The following is a 19,382-nucleotide window of genomic DNA, read 5'->3' on the forward strand; positions in this document are numbered from 1 at the left end:
CATTAGTGAGACAGAACTCACGGTACAGACATAAAGACAGGTTAAATGAAAATTCTCCTCTACCTTTTTACTGATGAGTTTTCAGTAAAAACACAGAAACAGACGAACATCCTGTTACTTTTATATAAGGCTTTAAAGAAAAAAATTCTTTCAATAACTACTGGATGTTACTCCAACCAAACAAAAATAAGGCTTACCCCCCCCCCCCCCCCATCTATCCCAACAATAAAAAAAAGCTTGAACGTTTTGACTGGGTAATATTTTTAAAATTGTTTTAGTGAAAACTACTTGCGGCTGTTAGTTGAGCAGAAGAGCTTGGGTTACACCTGGTCTTCAGGCGGAACAGGAAATTTAGTTAACCTCAAGGATCTTCGGGGATTGGACAATGAACAATAAAGGGGGAGGCAGCTTTCGCAGAATTCCGTAAGTGTGGGAGTTTTAAGACTTTAAAACAGGAGTAGAACTCTAAAATTTGGCTTGGCAGTTCTTGCTTGGGGTATAACGTGGGTACGTCAAAAAAAAAATCAAATTCGATTTTTAAGATCAATTTTCAGGTTTTCTTTGGTAAAATCTAAAATTCAATATGGGCTTTTTAAGAATTAGGCCAAAAAGGGAATAGAACAGGTTTTTTTATATAAAAAAAAATAAATTTCATTTAAAAAAAAAATTTGTTAGAAAAAAAATCGAAATTTCTCGTCTTTTAAAAAAAATTATTTTTGACATAGAAGGAATAGTTTGATCTTCATGAAAATTTTTGTGGATAATACCTATAACCTATACTAATTATGATTATTTATGCTAGACTGGCCGTTTGGCCGTTTTTCATCGATTTTTTTTAGGTTGAAAAGACGTTACCCACAATGCCCCACCGTGGGGCATTTATCGGTAATTTCTTTGAGTTTAATTATGACAAATTTCTAAAAGTCCTAGGATAACGTCCTTTTAGGACCTTATAGTCCTTTCCGTAAGCTTTCTAATGGTCTTGGTCCCATTTCAAAATATTGATATTTACCCCATTTTTATTTCAAAAAACCGAAAAAATTACCGGTTCAGCCCCGCCTCACCCTAAACTTTATTAGAAAATAATAAGTTTCTGTAAATTAAGATTATTACCTAGGTAGGTAGTTGAAAACTTGACAATTATCTTAATACTTTACTTATATAGGATACATTAGAGTTAACTAAATATAAAAAAAAACAGGAGTAGGATCAAGCAAAGAACCCTCTTCCCTGGGGCAGCACAATTCTCATCATTCACTTCATCACTCTAATTCTCATCATAATCACCATTTTCAAGATCATCAAGAACCTCTTTCTCTTCCAGATGTCGTAAGTTATTATCTTTATAATAAATCAACAGGATGTTTTGTTGTTTGTACGAAAGGATCTCGCTAACCGCTTAAACGATATAATGTTCTCTTTTACAATGTAACTTCTTATTCATTTTGGGAAAATTTACAAGAACTTTAAGATAGGGTTCCTTTTCATTTTGAAGATAAAATTGAAATGGGGCGGTTGATATACCCCTAGAGGCCGCTAGGCATATCAACCTAGATGATCAAATTGTGCAACCTGGGAATTTGTAGGAGGGTTGCATCTGCCCTGCTTCAGCAGGCAGCTCCGGTGGACAAGGAACAGGCATGGTTAACATTGTCTGTGGACAGCATTTTAACTTTGAAATAGAAGAAGAACATCTCAGCTATGCTTTCACAAAACTAAAAAAGAATTTATGTTTTGTAAAAGGATAATATAAAAATTAAAATATAAAAATTTAAAAGAATAGATGGTAAAATAAATTTGTAAAGTATTACACTATGGAATAAACTTGGAGCTTAAAACATAAAATACATATACAATAATAAATTTACCTCTGGGGGTATATTAAGTTGCCTGGGTTGGTAATTTTACTCAAACACACTGCGCTCGTAATGACTATTAAGGAAAAGAGCATGCAGTTATTAAAAAAAGAATTTTTTAAAAAATTAAATATTTTTTCTTTTCTTTTTTATTAAAATTTAACTATCTCTGGGTATTTGAATTTGAATTTTTCTTTATTAAATATTTACCAGAGAAGGGTAAGAAGGCTGCTATGCCAACATAAAATATCAGGTACAGCACAACAAACATCTAAATTGAATAATATGTTTAGGCTAAGATTTTAATGATATAAAATTAATGATAAAAAATACATTTTTATTTGGTTATTACTAGGGATGCGAATCCGTCGAATTTTTGGGCCGGATTCGGATTCCGGATTCCTTCGGAATCCGTCAAAAAAAAGTGACGGATTCTTGCGGATTCCGGATTCTTATTTTTGACGGATTCCGGATTCGGATTCCGGATTCTAGCAGTATTTTAAAAGGCTTTTTAAAAAACAAATGAAGCATGAAAAGCTGTAAAATGAAAATAAATACCTACAAAAAAACGCAACTTTGGATGCTAGCTACCTTTATACCTGTAGTGAAGAAGAAACAATAAAATCGCTGGCCTGACAATGAGAGTGTGTATATTTTTATGTCACGTGATCACTGTACAGCCAATTAGAGGGTTTGTTGATGTTGAGTGGATTACACTTCATCACGTGATCGTTGGCTGTCCAATCTGAGGTCTTGGAATTGAATAGTTCATCACGTGATCGCTCTGTGCTATTAGCTGGTATATCAACGTTGTTTATGTGGGAAGAAATGGGGGGGGGGAGGTGGTGTGTTGGGGGGGGGGGGGGGGGTGATCTTTGCTTTCAAAAAGAGGGAGTTGTAAGAAAAAACTCAAGACGGTAATTTTAGCCTACCAATTTAGAATCCGGAATCCGCTATAAAAAACGGATTCCGGATTCGGATTCCAAAATTGGCCGAAAATTGGGCGGATTCCGGATTCCGGATTCGGATTCGCATCACTAGTTATTACCTAATAGGTACACAGTTAACAATTATTTGACCAGCTTTTCAGGTACACAGCTTGTAGTCTAAATATTGATTTCTTTTTAAGGACACAGTAACAAATTATTAAAAAGTTTATAAATGTTCTTTTAGGTAGGTACTATAGGTAGTTACCTTGATTCTTATGCAACCAAGCACTTCTTGCAATAAGATAGATTAATTTAATGCAGCTACACAATCTTTCATATGGCAGTCACATTCTAAATTAATAACAAAATTTGATAATTGTTCAATTGAATTAAAAATTAAGGAAATTTTGTATTACAATTTTTTATAAGAAAGCTTACTTTTCATTTTCCTCCTTGGTCTTGAGCCAGCTATGGAACATGAGGTGGCTACACGGAGTTAAAAATTGAATTATCTTTCTGAAATGGTTTGATAAGTTTTAAAATTTTGCTTAATATTTTTTGTAATTTAAACAGAAAGAAAGAAAATATATAAAATAATTTTACTATAACATCTTCATGGTACAGGCAGGATTACAGGTACAGATGAATAGTTGACCAGGAGGGGTGCTCGTTTTCTTTCCTTAACATTGAAACATTTAGGTTTGTGGCTTAGCCAGCACACAAATAGACACAAAAATCTGTCCAAATTAAAAAGGAATTATTAGCTAACGAATATTTAGTCAACTACTCTACGTTTCTGCTACAATAATAAAAAAAAAACTTTTTATTCCTAGTCCTTGCAGGAATCATTACTTTATGAAATCAATAAGATGATTCCAACATGCCTAAAATGACGTATAGAGCTCCTGGTTACGAACAAACTGACCTAAATAACCTAATAAAAGAAAAGCTTTAGTTTTAAACCTATTTGATTGTTATATTTAGGTTGAAAGTCGGGGCAGGCTGTCAAGCATAAAGCAAATGTCAGTGGGAAAGATTACAAATCTAAGGTGAAAAATTTTGTTTGTAAGATAGGTCATTTCAAAGATTTACAGTAGCGAAGCTTTTCTATAAGTGATATAAGTCTGTCTGTTGGTCATGCCTCTCTTTATTTTTCTCTCTTCTTTCTATCTCAATGTTTGTTTTGTCATTTAAAAAAAAAACATCTTATTTTAGGGGGTGTATACTGTATACTCTGCAAATTTAACCCTGCTAAGGGAGGGGTAAAAAAAATAAATAATGTGTTTGGGGGGTAAAATGTAAAAATTAAGATAAAAACTGAACACTGAAAACATTTTTTCATTTTTCCCCATTCTTGCTGAAAAAAATAGACTGGGAAAAAAATTTTACAAATTGCAGCAGGGGGAAAAAATTAATCTTGTGCAGAATATATACACCCCTGTCTTATTTTTAAAAAGAAATCGCCTAAATCATCTTAGGAACTGTAAGAAACTTAAATACTGTCATTTTATAAAAAAAAAACTTTATGCAATGGGATGATTTTTTTAGAAATAGAATAGCTGAAGGAAGAAAGTTATTGAGGAGCAAATCTGAATCAGATGATTTAATGATCCCCGACAAACCTGTAACTATTACAACAGAGGTTAGTGGCGTAGCTGCCTTATAATTTACTTTGCCTTTATGAAAGTACAAGCGGTTGCACCCCTAGCATATAGGATATTTATTTTTTAAGGGACAGGGAAAGCAGAAAAGTAGCCCCAAACCTTCCCTAGACTTAAATTTAAAAATTATATAACCTGAAACCATTTCAGGGACTTCATAAAGCTTCCCTATACATGAGAACTAAATTTTTAGTTCAATAGATAGTCAGACAAAAACAACACTAACTAAATATTTATTTTATATAATAAGATTTTCTTATTCTAAATCTTGGTTGGTAGAAACGATAATAAATCATTTAAATCATTTTAATGTCCCTTGTCTTATCCATTAAGATCCCTGAGTTTAAAGGAAAACAAATAATAATTTTTTTCCCGGTTATAGGTTGGTATGAATACCCTAGTAAACGTAGAAACCACTCCTGACCGAGATTTGATAGCAACTTTCTACCCAGCTCTGTTTCAATACCTTCACTTAGATGCAACTTTGGAGCCTGTTCAACAATCAACAAGGTAACCTTATTGTCAGAGGAATCTCTATTCCCTTTATTTGCCAAACTTTCTGTTTGATAGCCGGTCCGACTTTTATTAAGAAAATTATTTTATTTTTTTAAAGCGTAGCTTCTCTACAATTGTGTTTGCTTGTTTGTGCGTCCGTCCTTAACGCTATGAAGAAAATGTGATTTGTGCAGCTGCTATTTAAGTTAGATAGCTGATTTTTTTTATATTATTTAATGTTGTTATTCTTGTTTTATTTCCAGATGGCTGCCTTCTACTATACCCGGAGATATTAAGAAACTATTGAGAACTGGAAACCTTGGTGTTATCGCTTCAAAAAGGAAATTTCATACTTTGTAACTACTCTAGTTGATGCGCCCCTTAGATCTAGGGACATAAAATAGCTTTAAGCCTTATATCAACCTGCGTGAAGCTTTCCTAGAATGGAGCAATCCACTTGTTCATAAGTTATCAAAATCTTATGGTACAGACAAAAAACACCGAACTTCTTTAAATAATAGGATTATTTAATAACAAGGATATGAATATGGTTGATAAATGTGAGAAAATAAGGAATGCTTTTTATTAAAACCTTTTCGTAATTTGTGATTGATTGGTTGAAAGGATTTGAAATTTATTGTGATAAATAGGGTAGAGGGGGATACCTTAGTAGGTTTATATCCTTACTAAATGGAAGAAGAAACTAGTTTAATAAAACACCCATCAAAGCGAAGCTCTGAAATCAAACAGTATAGCAAATGAAAATGCAGAGTTAAAACTTAATAAGCATGAAATCAAGTGGACGTACAAACTTTCTTGTAACGATAATAGAGTGGCTACGCTTTCTAAATTGTGAAGTGTTACAGGAATTATCATCAAAAGTTTGAAACATATAGAAAAATTCTTACAAGCCTAAACTAATGAAAATAGGTTATTGTTACACACTGACTTACAAACGGACGTACGGACAAACATTCCCTAAATATAATGTAATAAATGTAAAAAAATAATATAATAAATGTTGTTGAGTATGAAAATTGTTTAGTACTGAATCTGCAACAAATAGTCTCCATCTAGTCACTACATTAACAGGTAATTAATTTTACTCCTGTGCTAAAATGGCCTTTTTTACAATTTTCAATAATTACCCTATTGAGTATTGATACTAGATAGCCCCGCAGGGGTTTGGCATAGGAGAAAACTACCCCAGTTCCTTTTTTTTGGGTTTAGTTACCGTCGTTTTTTTCATTAAGTATGGGGCTAGTTTGGGTGATCACTGACTCATTCGAAAGGTTTTACTCAATTATCTCAAAAACCAAGGGTAGTACCATAGTGTGCGAAATTATGTCCTTGCCCTCCCCCCACTCCTTTAATTCTCAAACTTTTTTCTTTTCCAACCTAGCTATAAAGATACATTGTTAGGAAACAAGACTCAAAACACAGTCCTTCAACGCCTAGTGCTTCCTGCAGAAGAATGTTTGCTGGCCCTGTGGCCGCTAAATCTTATGCCCACACCTGATAACTCAAACAGTTCTAGGTAAACTTTTTTTTAGTAGCGAAGCTACTTTATTATTTAAAATGTTCAACTGTACGCCTGTCAGCTACGTTCAGGGAGGGAGAGGACTTTGGACTGTATATTACGCACTGGTAACCATATTTGTTGGCTGAAAAAATTTGGGTAATTTTGTTAAATTAATTTGTTCAAAAGACTAATCGGCTTGAGCTTGTGTACAATTGAGACAAAATAATTTTATAAAATAAAAATTTATATACGGATATTTTGTTGACTTAATTGGTTCAAAAGACTAATAGGCTTGAGCTTGTGTACAAATGAGACAAAATAATTTTTTAAAACAAAAAGGGAAAGGTAGGTTGCGGGTAAAATCCGTAAAAGTGTGTGTTTTAAAGGCTTAAAAAATAGTATTAGAACGATAATATTCCCTAAATATGTGTATTTCTTATTAAAAGAAATATAGAAAGCAAATTTTTTTAAGTTAACAAAGTTAAAAAATTGTTATCGTTCTCCTACTGTTTTTAACTTAAAACACACAACCTTTACGGATTTTACCCGCAACCTACCTTTCCCTTTATATACGGATATTTTGGCAGTAATATTATAGAAATAACAGGATCTGTATCTGTGTGTCTTGCTAACCGTTTAACTGATATGGTTCTCTTTTACAGTCTTGCTTCTCATGGGCCCTGAGAAGGGTTATAACTATTTTGGGGGAGGATACGACCACCCTCTCATGAGAAATCGCCCCTAGAAAGAAAGCGTAGCCGCTAGTCTTTAATAACTCATGAAAAAAACCGCTTACAAATCCAATATCATTTTAGTCCTAAATCCACCAATTCTGGCACGCCCACCCCGCAGAAGAGTCCCTTCAGAAACCTGGTGTGTGTGACCACGGATCAGAACGGCAAGAGTGAAACTACAATTGTGAATAATGTCAACAAAACTAACAATAACAATAACAGCAATGATGCAAAATCTTCGCCCGATGACGTCATTAAGGAACACTCTTTGAGTTTAATTGATACGTATGAGGGGACATTGGACTGATTATTATACTACCTAGTCCTCAAAGTTTTACTATAATATTTTCTCATTATTTGGCTTAACAACTTTGGGGACTTTTATTTTATAGGTTGGGTCATTTAGTGTCCAAATGTTTCAACCACTTATTGCAATCTACATAGTAGGTAATTTATATTGTGTATTATCATTAGGATGTACATCAATTTATCGGCCATTGTCTTATCCATTTAGATCCCTGCACTTATTTACTCATTACAAGTGTTAATTTATCCATTAAGATCCCTATAAATTCCACATCAATATATTTGTTTATGGGACAAGTAGCTCCCATGAGACAGCGGGACAAGTTTTAATGTTGAACGTGAAGCTTGAGCTGGCTCTACGTATCTCGTCTTACTCCATGACTACTTAGGTCCATATACAAAGAAAACATGGCTACAACCACACATAAAAAGGGGAAAAAATTGTAAATTTAATATAAAAGAGTGTCAATGTTGTACAGAAATTTGCTTCCCTGAATGTGCCAGGTGCCGGATCTGTGAAGGCTGGCAGCACAAAAGAGAGCCTGCTCCACAAGTGTGTCAGAAAAGAGATTGATGCTTTAAGACAGGAATTTTATTCTAACTAATCTATTTTCTCATAATTCTAGAGAGGCCGGGGACATTGGAATGTAAATGTAAAAGCTGTTACCAGAGGTCAATTTTATTGGCTTAAAGTTTTGGGCACTTGTACTAGATCTTGATAAGAAAGTAAAAATTAGAAGCGTCCGAAGTTATCTACAAGGGGTAATTTTGTTTTATCATAATTCAGGGTGTACATCAATTTAACGTCCATTGTCTTATCTCTTTAGATCTCTGGCTTTTATTGTTTTAGTAAGAACTAGTGGTTACGCCTTTAGATGCCTCTATTTGAGTTGCAAATAAAGTTTTAGGGAGGTTCGTATTTTTAAGGGGCGATTTCTCTTAGGAGTTCGGTGGTTCCCTCTCCCAGAGGCCAAAATAGTTAAACAACTTCCCAGGACCTATCATAAGCTACACTGTAAAGGAGAACCATTGTGGTATCCGCCGAGGATAAATGGCAGACACCGGAGTTCAATTAGATTACGGCAGTGTGACAGACGTGGACACCTTACTATAGAGAAGCTACGCTTCTCTAGCTTTCACTAGATAATGATCAACATCTATTTTCAGTTGTCACTTTATTGAAGGTTTAAAAGATACTGAAGCTATATACAACAAACAATAATTACATGGATAGGAATAAATAATCATAACATAAAAGCATAAATAATACATATACAATGGTCAGTTTGGGCAATGATGATCCCCCATCCCTGAAAAGGGTGGGGGAGAATTAAGAATACAGTTAACCATAATAAACATGACAGATTCAATCATTAATTCTAAGCGTAGGGAGGGGGTCACTAGACCCCTTCCCCAGGACTCGGGGGAGGGCCATTGACCCTCCACCGAACCCCAGATCAGGGGTGCCATAGGCATGGCTCACGGTTGCCGAATACCACAACTCTCCCCTCGGAAGGCTGGGAGGTGGTTTCCCTACCAGACTTCCGACAGTGGTTGAGGCCTTCGGCCCGCTCCTTAGGGCTAAAATATATACAAACGATAATGATTCAATGGAATCCTAGTGGTGAGTATCTTCTTAGGGTTGATGGGCTCCCAATGTGGGATAGAAGGCAGAGGCTGGCTTGGGTTGGACACGTTGGTCAGCGCCGGCAGGTATCAGGTTTGCTGGTGGCACAGTTGTTGCTGGAACAGTCAGCAGTGGGGCTTGCTGGTTGTTGTTGGCAGCGGCTGGGGCACTGGCTGCCAGGTTGATCGTCTGAGCAGCGGCCTGTCCTCCTGAGGGGCCGCGGGGTCTGCCAGAGGGCGGTCCTGGCCTACCTGGGCGGTCATGCCCGCTGTCAGTTGATTTCATAGACACCATTTCCTCGGCTGCTTCCCTGCCGATGGGAATGGCATCCCAGTCCACTGAAAAGTCCCGGGACTTGGCATGGTTGAGCCTGGCTCTAGCCAGCGCTTTCCTATATAAAGCTGGATGGTACAGGAACACTTGTGATATCGCATTCAGGGCTGCCCGGACTCCTCCCTGTGCTGCTGCCAGGGAAATGATGGTTAGGTCCCCCAGCAGTTTGAGGATCAACAACAGCAAACACAGTATGGCTGCGCCATCTCCCCACTCGTGGATGGCTTGTCTAAATCCAGCCCAGACATCCAGGGCTGCCTCTCCTTCCTCCGCCAGTCGGTCAATGTTGTAGGACACTATCCCATGGTCTCCTGTGGCTGAACAGCTGCCTTGCTGAACGCAGGAGCCATAGGATAGGCCGGTCAGCATGGCACTCTTGTATGCTGGGAACGCCAGCAGTTGTTGCCAGTCGTTCAACTCAGCCTGCGAATACAAGCCACCTGAACTGAAGTCATCTAAGGGTTCTGTCAACAACTGCTTAGGCGTATCCAGCGGGGGTGGCCTCTTCTTGGGAGCGGGGGTTAACTCTATCCAGCCTTCCTCCGCGTGCACAGTCAGGGGGTAGGTGGAGGAGCAGGGAATCTTGGTGGCGTGTTCACTGTATACCCGTGTCACAGCGTCTACAAAACCTGTGGGCTCTACTGGCACTTTGTCCCAACACTCCTTGTGTTCGCGGACAACGTACTTGTGACGTTGGCAGGTCAGCTGCAGCAGGATGTCTCCCCTCAGTACCGAGAACGTGCTCCCCTGGACACGCACCGGGTGGGCCGGGTCTAGTTGCTGGAGCTTCCAGCAGTTGGCCGCTACTTCTTCTGCTGCGGTGCTTTTCATGTGCGTTTCCAGGGTAAACCCAATATAACCTGCATGTATCTGTGCTTGAAGGGGAACGTCAACATCCCTGGCCGACACTCTGGGCAGCGCAGCCGCGGCTGGGTCAGCTGCCACGAACAACGCTGGATGGTTGGTGGCATGGGCCTCGAAGTCGCAGTTCACAATCGAGGTGGGGTTGGTCATATTGATGAAAAACTGGGCCTGATGGTCAACCAGATATGCATCCATCACCAGGCTGGGCTGGAGGCTGCGGATCAGCCTCAAGGGGCAATCTCTTCCCAGGTGGTCCCACACATAGGTTGCTTCCCCAGTGATGCAGGACAGCTCAGAATGGGGACACTCTAGGGTCAGGTGGTCAGACTGGGACTCCACCCGTCCATCCTCCACCACATAGGTCTCCTCCTTGACCAGCAGCCGTCGCTCCTGGAGCACTAATTCGTTGCGGTATAGCTGGCCCTCGAAGTGGACGTCCTCCCCCTCACAACCCACCCCCTCGGGGCTGTTGACGAGGGCGCCCACCATATCGATGGTGAAGAACAGGGGATGGTTCAGCTGGAACGTCAGTGGCTGGGTCTTGCCTGGCAACGTGTAGACTCGGTTCCTGGCCAGGTCTCGGCACGCTTCTGGGTCTATCTTGGTTGGCCTCATGAGGGTGGGGACCGAGGTCACCTTGAGGTGACCCCATACCCCACACCTGAATGTCCACTGGGACACGGTGAGCTGACAACTGTACCCAGTGGTTTCCCTCACCTTGACTTGCTGCAGGACGTGTACTTCATGGCCCAGGGGCACCTCATGGTGTAGGGGCTCCGTGTTACACATCTTTTCTTTATTGTAAGACGTGACATGGGTGGGGTTGGCACAGTCCCACCCCACCAGGACGTAGCTGGTTGTAGGCCACACGGCTGCCAGCAGGAGGCCCCACAGGACCATCCACCAATGGGAGAGGCTTCCAGGCAACCATCTTCCTCGTACACGCGGCTGGGGATCTTCAGCTCTGGTCACGGCTGCTTCTTGGGACTGGACACGGCTGGGCTGCTCCTGGCTAGATACAAGTTTCCATTGAGCGTTATCTGTATGCGGCCGAGGCACCCCGATACCCTCCCCAATGACAGACTGGCAAGCGACTGGCACTTGCCTGGGTGTCGGCTCCCCTAGCCCTAAGTGCTCCCTTCCCTTGTCCAAAGCATGCCCAGTGGCATGGGGCTGAAGTGCATGTGGCACAGGCTCGCCCTTACTCACTTCCCTCCCCTGCCCTAGGAACTCAGGTGCATGTGGCACAGGCAAGTCCTTATTTTCCCAAATTTCAATCTCCCCAGCCTCTGGTGCAGGGGGCACAGGCAAGGCTGGGTTTTTACAATATTTTGGATACAACACATTTAACAAATTCAACTTATCCTGATGTTGAGCAGCTGGGTTCCCTTGGCTGGCAGGGGGCTCTGGATGGCATGTAGCTGGACTCTCCCTGCAGGCTGGTGGCGCTGGCTGACTGGGGGTGACGGGTGTCACCCCTTCCTCTGGGACCGCTGGCTCGTTCCAGGACTCAGGTCTCTCGGTGGCGGCGACGGTTGTCGCCCCAGACATCAGGTTGGAGGCTGGCTCGTTCCAGGATCCAGGTATCTCGGTGGCGGCGACGGTTGTCGCCCCAGGCACCAGGTGGGAGGCGCTGGATAGCACCCCCCCATCATCCCAGGTGGCGACGCCGGGTGGCGTCCCATACATCGATGCAGAGGCGCTGGCTAGCACCTCCTGCCTCTCTCGTTCGGCGGCTGCCAGGCCCTCCCCATACACCGTCTCAGGGACGCTGGGCAGCGCCCCTCCACTCTTGCTGGGTAGGCTCAGTCGGGCAGGTTCCATCATGTTGAGGCTAAAAGGCTGGGGCCTCAGCACCTCTGGCTCGGCTATGTTGTTGGGCTGTATCAGCTCTGGCCCCAGATGGTTAAGACTGAAGCCTAGTCCAACCCGGTTGGGTTCAGCCGCGCCGCCCAGTACGTTGATCCTAGCTGGGACAGTCCCAAACTGCGGCATCCCATCGGCTCGGTCCGCAGCTCTGGGGGCGGCTGCTTGCTGTGGTGGTGCTGGGGGCGCGCTCCCTTCCATGTGGGCCACTCTGCTGGGCTTCCCTGGAGGGGCACCCTTGTCGGCGGTGCGCCTGCGGCTGGCTACCTGGGCCCAGTCAGCTCTACAATCGGCCGCCGTGTGGCCGTCATAGTGGCAACGCTCACACTTGGCAGAACGGTCACGGCGTGGCTGGGTGCGTCTCTCCTCTAGGCTAACTTCCACAGGCGTTGGGCAGTCTCGAGCTCGGTGGCCTCTCCCCTGGCAGCGGTAGCAGCGGCCTGGAACCTTGTCATCTGGAGCGACCTTCCCCATCTGGTGGAGACCCGGAGCCAAGGAGCCAATCTCCATTGGCTCCGACTCGTCATATTGGGGCAACTGGATGCAGGCAGATCCAGTCAGCCCGTCGGTCGAGTCCACTAAGCACACACCTTCCTTCAGTTGCTTAGTAACCATGGTCACGGTGAACATGGCCTTACGAGTGTACTCAGGTACACTCGTAATTTCATGGTTCATCATGAGGCGTTTTACATTGGCGTTACGAATTCCACGATTTAATTCGTCCACCAACAACTCAAGATCCTCATGGTTGTAGGCGTCCCTATACAAGGCGCACTTAGTTGATATGTACGCTTGTATAGGTTCTGTCGAGTGTTGCTTGTAATCCCTAAACGCTTGTTTAAGCGTTTGGGATTCAAAAGCAGGGCGAAATAGCAATTCACACTCGGTCTTGACCTGTTCGTAGGTCAAGGCTTGGCCTGCCTCGCCAAACAGATGGGACGCCATTTCCGCCGCTTGCCCTACCAGTGACAGTAGGAGGGCGTTGCGGCGGTTGAGGGAATCATGAGGTGGCACGCGGTAAGCCGCCCATGACATCTCGAGTCTGCGGATATGTGCCGACCAGGATTGCTTGGGCGGCCCTCTAAACTCCGGCAGATTGCTCAGCATCAGCTTGTTGTACTCGGCTGGGGCCGGCTGAGGGTCATCCTGGAGCCATCCTGGGGCTTGGTCACCTCCTGGGGCTTGATGCTGGTCCATTGGGTCAACGGTGCAACGGCGGGCACAAAGTTATACAGTACTAAAATGAATGGTTTGTCACTTGAGGCTCCCTAGCCTAACAGCCAACACTGTTTGTATCACTAGGTTGGGAGTTTAGTTGCAAAGATATAACTTAGCTGTACTTATCACTAGTTAGGTGTTGAGGTGGTAGGGTAGGCTGGTAGAGGTAGATAGATGTTGAGGGTCTGAACTGCTGTCAGGAACTGATTGGGTTTTCCTTTATCACACTAGAGCTAGAAGGAAAGAAGCTTGTAATTCTTTATTTGCTAAAAATACCCCTGTTAAATGCTATGGAGTAGCTCCGCTCCGGTGTGAGTGTGTGTGTGTGTGTGTGCGTGGAATCTCCTGTCCTTGTAACGCGCGTCCGCGCCGTCAAATCTGCGCACACGGGGAAAACGCGCTCTCACCCCTCAACTCGCTCTCTCATTGGTCCGCTTCGTCCGTTGGATTTAGGATATTTTCCGCACTCTGTTGCGCTACCCGTGAATGGCGCTCTGTGTGTCCGATCGCTAGCCCCACACTACAGACGGACTTAGTCTAGTGTGGGTAGGAAGGGGGAAGCGCGTGAGGGGACGGGGGTAACTCCGTCCGTTCCCCCTGTGAGGGAGGGGGGTAACTGTGTGCTGGTGTAATAGGGCCTTTTCTTCTTAATCCTAGGCTTATCTATTATATCACCCTGATTGTATTTGCCTTCAATGGAGAGGGGCTCCTCCCTTTCCCTTGGAATAAGGGGTGTATTGTTGTTGTGCTGTGGGCTTGAGATTGTTTTGATTGTATATCAGGGTCTTTATTATATTACATCTAGCTTCTATTTTTGTCCTTATCACAATTGCATAACAGATTTGTTTACCAACTCTGTTCTATTTTTAGCTGTTATCACAATACACAATAATCCAAGCCTGTTCTATTCTTAGATTTATCACAACACAACAATTTGTTTGCCAAGCTTTGCTCATAAATCTATTGTTTGACCATCACACCAGGGTGGTAATCCCTGCAATGTAACATAATATCTGTTTTTCTAGATGGGTGGCTGCGTTGTAGCTTCTCAGGATACTCGGAGTTGACGTAGTTTTTTTCTGTTCTGGTGCACTACACTCGTATGTTAGCTCGCAGCTTGCAGCTATGTGGCATGTTTCAGCCTATCGGCGGCAGGGAATGTCCCGTCCTGCTAGCGCCGCTGATCCAAATCCGGCTGATGGCGGCAGGGAATGTCCCGTCCTGCTAGCGCCACTGGTTCGGATCCTGCTATTTCTTGCAGTAAAGTTGGCCTATTTCCAGCCGTTTACACTTATTTGGCTTGTTTCAGCCGGTCCGCAGGCCTGTTTCAGCCCTTTTGGCGCTCAATTCTCCGTTAGATATCAGCGCTGCTCGCGGTTATTCGTCAAATTTCGCTGTCTCGCTTCCACAACTGCCGGATGCAGAGTTAAACTTTGCTGTCCAGGGTGGGTAATTCAGGTTGCTTGCGTCAGTTTTGCCAGATTCACTGCTGGGAGTACCTTAGCCTCAGATGCGCGTCTGCTCTACACTTGTGGTTCGCCGTAATCTCACACAGCTGTCACCAAAGTTGTGGTATCCGCCGAGGATAAATGGCAGACACCGGAGTTCAATTAGATTACGGCAGTGTGACAGACGTGGACACCTTACTATAGAGAAGCTACGCTTCTCTAGCTTTCACTAGATAATGATCAACATCTATTTTCAGTTGTCACTTTATTGAAGGTTTAAAAGATACTGAAGCTATATACAACAAACAATAATTACATGGATAGGAATAAATAATCATAACATAAAAGCATAAATAATACATATACAATGGTCAGTTTGGGCAATGATGATCCCCCATCCCTGAAAAGGGTGGGGGAGAATTAAGAATACAGTTAACCATAATAAACATGACAGATTCAATCATTAATTCTAAGCGTAGGGAGGGGGTCACTAGACCCCTTCCCCAGGACTCGGGGGAGGGCCATTGACCCTCCACCGAACCCCAGATCAGGGGTGCCATAGGCATGGCTCACGGTTGCCGAATACCACACCATATCGGTTCAGCAATTACAGAGTTCCTACGGTACAGACATACAGACACAGATCCTGTTACTTGTTTTAGTAGGAATAAAGGATAAAATATAACTCAGGAGTGCGACAAGTTAATCTCAAGCTACGTTGTTGTAACTAACAAACAGGTAAAATTATTAGGGGGTGGATTTAGGGACGTCAAAGCTTTTTATTTTTTGATAAGAGATACCTGTAGCAGACAAACACCTTTGTTCAATTTTTGCCTTCAAGTAATGAAGCAACGAAATTTTTCGAGGATATAATTTCTAGAAAGCTAACTTTATTCTAAGAAATACAACTATTTATAACTAATATATCTATTGACATAGCACTCGCCCTGCAACTATGTCAATTCATTTTTGTGGGTTATTTTTCTTTGCTTAAAAATGTTTAAATTTCAGGTTTATATTCTGTCATGGAAAGAGCATCCTGTAGATTATTGTATCCAGTTATCTTCAGGTAAATTTTTTCCAGTATGGCTTCGAATTCGATTAAAAAGGACTGTTACCCTATCATATTTTTCATCTTTATTTGGTCCAAATTCAGTCAAAAAAGCTTACAAAAAAAGAACTTTTTTGACATTAGATGCACAAATGTTTCTTTATAAGCCCAATCAATCAGTTTGGAGATGGAGATATCTCCATATTTTAAGGAAAATTGACAAAAAAAAGGCAAATTCGGGTGTTACCTTTTATATGCACAGATATCATAAAATTAATATAAAAAAAATACTTTTTTATACTTTTCTCTCATTTTTAAAGTTTCATTCTGTTGATTTAAATATTCTTGAAGGGATTTTTGAATTGATAATACAAAAACATGATATTTTGTATAAATAAATGATATACAGAAACATTTTTTTTTAAATGAGAAATTTATCCCTCATCGCCCTAGAGGACAGCTGCTGACCTCTAGTGTTCATTGTTTAGTCAAATGCATGTAAAAGGAAAAAATAGCATATGATAAGATAACAGTCTTTCTCAGCCATACTAAAAAATTATGTTTAGCATCGCATTACAGACAACTTTCTACGAATATCAAAATATAAAATCATAAAATTAATGTCCGCGAAAATCTGTCTATAATACGTTGCGATTAATCCTACATAATTCTGTTTCATTTACCTTTAAGGAGTCACCCATTATAAAAGGTAGTTTTTCTCAAAGTTCTTTGTCGTTCACAGAAATTTTATTAGAAATAAAAGTAAAATAAGAGGCGGGAGTTGTTTTTTTGTTTTAAACGGATTAGCCACGAAGGGTTTTAGACCCACCTCAGTGACATAGGAAAAAAAACTCTCCCTTATTTTTCATTTATCTTAAAAGTAAGGTGAAGATTTCATTGCTCAATATGCACTTTGAGGGAAAGCACAAACAGAGATTTTTAAAGAAAGCAAAGCATTACCGAACAACAGTTTTAGGGAGTTTATCAAAGCCTAATGCTCTAAAAAATGAGAAGGAATTTGATATCATAAAAGGAGGATGTGCTTAAGGACCATTTGGGCAGGGGGGGGGGGGGTTTACTCGAGAACCCTTAGAGCTAGAGGGAGCTAATTTTGGATTTAAGCTTCTATGGGGCCAAAGTTACTTTTAAAATTATCGTCGACCCCCCACCCCCCCCCAAAAAAAATTTTTTTTGGGGGAGGTAAAAATTTTTTTTATTGCATTTTAAGCAACTTAGTCATTTTTTTCAAATTCTCAAATTTTTTTCCGCCGCCACCAAAAAAGAAATTTTTTATTGCATTTCTCGCCGAATTAGGCAATTTGGAATCATTTGAGACCATGTTATTTTTTCAAAAATTTTTCCCCTAACAAGCAACCCTGCGGGGGGACTTAGTCATTTTTTTCAAATTCTCGTTTATGAAGGTATATCTTAAATACAGTATGCTACTCTCTTAGTTTTAGAGATAATTGGATGAAATCTTTTTGATTTTGTCACTAATTACTTCAAGTTTTGGTATCTTTAAAAAAAAAAAACGGCGGCGGGACCGCCGCTCCCGCCGTCCGCCACCAAAAAATTTTTTTTTATTGCATTTCTTGCCGAATTGGGCAATTTGGAATCATTTGAGACCATGTTATTTTTTTCAAAACGGAAAATGGCGGCGGACGGCGGGAGCGGCGGTCCCGGCGCCGTTTTTTTTTTAAAGATACCAAAACTTGGGGTAATAAGTGACACAATCAAAAAGATTTCATCCAATTATCTCTAAAACTAAGGGAGTAGCATACTGTATTTAAGATATACCTTTATAAACGAGAATTTGAAAAAACCCGCAGGGTTGGTTGTAAGGGGAAAAATTTTTGAAAAAAATAACATGAACTCAAATGATTCCAAATTGCCTAATTCGGCGAGAAATATAATAAAAAAAATTTTTTGGTGGCGGCGGAAAAGGCGGCGGGAGCGGCGGTCCCGCCGCCGTTTTTTTTAAAGATACCAATAGTTGGGGTAATTAGTGACCCAGCCCAAAAGATTTCGTCCATTTATCTCTAAAACTAAGGGAGTAGCATACTGTATTTAAGATATACCTTTATAAACGAGAATTTGATAAAAATGACTAAGTCCCCCCCGCAGGGTTGCTTGTTAGGGGAAAAATTTTTGAAAAAATAACATGGTCTCAAATGATTCCAAATTGCCTAATTCGGCGAGAAATGCAATAAAAAATTTATTTTTTGTTGGCGGCGGAAAACGGCGGCAGACGGCGGGAGCGGCGGTCCCGCCGCCGTTTTTTTTTAAAGATACCAAAACTTGGGGTAATTAGTGACACAATCAAAAAGATTTCATCCAATTATCTTTAAAACTAAGAGAGTAGCATACTGTATTTAAGATATACCTTCATAAACGAGAATTTGAAAAAAATGACTAAGTCCCCCCGCACGGTTGCTTGTAAGGCGAAAAATTTTTGAAAAAGATAACATGGTCTCAAATGATTCCAAATTGCCTAATTCGGCGAGAAATGCAATAAAAAAAATTTTTACCCCCCCAAAAAAAAAAAAATTTTGGGGGGGGGTGGGGGGTCGACGATAATTTTAAAAGTAACTTTGGCCCCATAGAAGCTTAAATCCAAAATTAGCTCCCTCTAGCTCTAAGGGTTCTCGAGTAAACCCCCCCCCCCCCTGCCCAAATGGTCCTTAAGCACATCCTCCTTTTCTTCAAAAACTACAATCAAATGTCAACCCCATACCGAATATAACCCCTAAGATAAAGAGAAGTACGACTCACGGGAGCAAGTAATTCTAAGCACCTTTCAGCATCAGTGATTCTAAATGTTTTTTTTTTTTGATGAATATACTTGGGTTATATTTATTATCGTTATATCAATTTAAAAATAAAATAAGTTTCACCATGGTTTTATATGAAACAAAACTTTAAAATTCCGGAAAACTTATATATCTTAATAATTATACCAACTAAAAAAATTACGTTTCACCATGGGTTTCTATGAATAAAACTTTGAAATCAATGTTAAACATCTTTTGTTGAAATATCATCAAATGTTTTGTTGAGTTTAAACTGCTGTGACACAAAAGTAATCTTGTTAATGAAAAATGTTAATTTAGAAAAAAGGATGTTTTTCGTGTTTATTCATTTGAACATTTGAACTCAACAATTCATTTGGTGATATTTCAACAAAAGATGTTTAACATTGATTTCAAAGTTTTATTCATAGAAACCCATGGTGAAACGTAATTTTTTTAGTTGGTATAATTATTAAGATATATAAGTTTTCCGGAATTTTAATGTTAGGGGGAGATTTGAAATCTGCATCAAATTTTAAAATTTGCTTTATAAAATTCGTTTTTTGTATAATTCTTTATCTAAAAGCGGAAATGCATTTTAAGTTAATTAATTTTGACCAATAGGATAGGTGGATTTTAAACTACCTGCGCTCTAATTGGTTGAATGATGTACGCCATCCAAT

The 19,382-nt window shown here is 40.8% G+C and overlaps 1 protein-coding gene and 1 long non-coding RNA gene across 4 annotated transcripts in view; one reads left to right on the plus strand and one right to left on the minus strand.

Moving 5' to 3' along the window:
- ca (RCC1 and BTB domain containing protein claret) overlaps window positions 1–19,382 on the plus strand; it is a 68,979-nt gene that overhangs the window by 8,547 nt on the left and 41,050 nt on the right. For all 3 annotated transcript variants that reach the window (XR_013874524.1, XM_080146737.1, XM_080146738.1), the window contains exons 9-20: window positions 279–341; window positions 1,197–1,329; window positions 3,770–3,834; window positions 4,334–4,427; window positions 4,829–4,956; window positions 5,205–5,280; window positions 5,985–6,033; window positions 6,364–6,478; window positions 7,279–7,454; window positions 7,981–8,087; window positions 15,547–15,597; window positions 15,871–15,928. Coding sequence is in view for 2 of the 3 variants with exons in the window: in XM_080146737.1 (XP_080002863.1) it covers window positions 279–341; window positions 1,197–1,329; window positions 3,770–3,834; window positions 4,334–4,427; window positions 4,829–4,956; window positions 5,205–5,280; window positions 5,985–6,033; window positions 6,364–6,478; window positions 7,279–7,454; window positions 7,981–8,087; window positions 15,547–15,597; window positions 15,871–15,928 (1,115 nt within the window). In the remaining variant the exon portion in view is untranslated. The remainder of the gene's footprint in view (window positions 1–278; window positions 342–1,196; window positions 1,330–3,769; window positions 3,835–4,333; window positions 4,428–4,828; window positions 4,957–5,204; window positions 5,281–5,984; window positions 6,034–6,363; window positions 6,479–7,278; window positions 7,455–7,980; window positions 8,088–15,546; window positions 15,598–15,870; window positions 15,929–19,382) is intronic.
- Window positions 1,571–3,506, minus strand: LOC145306000 (uncharacterized). The gene is made up of 6 exons (XR_013874863.1): window positions 3,224–3,506; window positions 3,051–3,136; window positions 2,905–2,962; window positions 2,067–2,127; window positions 1,869–1,932; window positions 1,571–1,715 (listed from the first exon to the last, which is right to left on the minus strand). It is a non-coding gene; the product is annotated as an uncharacterized LOC145306000 (long non-coding RNA).

This window comes from Acartia tonsa, chromosome 14, assembly GCF_053477335.1.
Source record: "Acartia tonsa isolate MP-2025a chromosome 14, ASM5347733v1, whole genome shotgun sequence".
Classification (NCBI taxonomy): Eukaryota; Metazoa; Arthropoda; class Copepoda; order Calanoida; family Acartiidae; genus Acartia; species Acartia tonsa.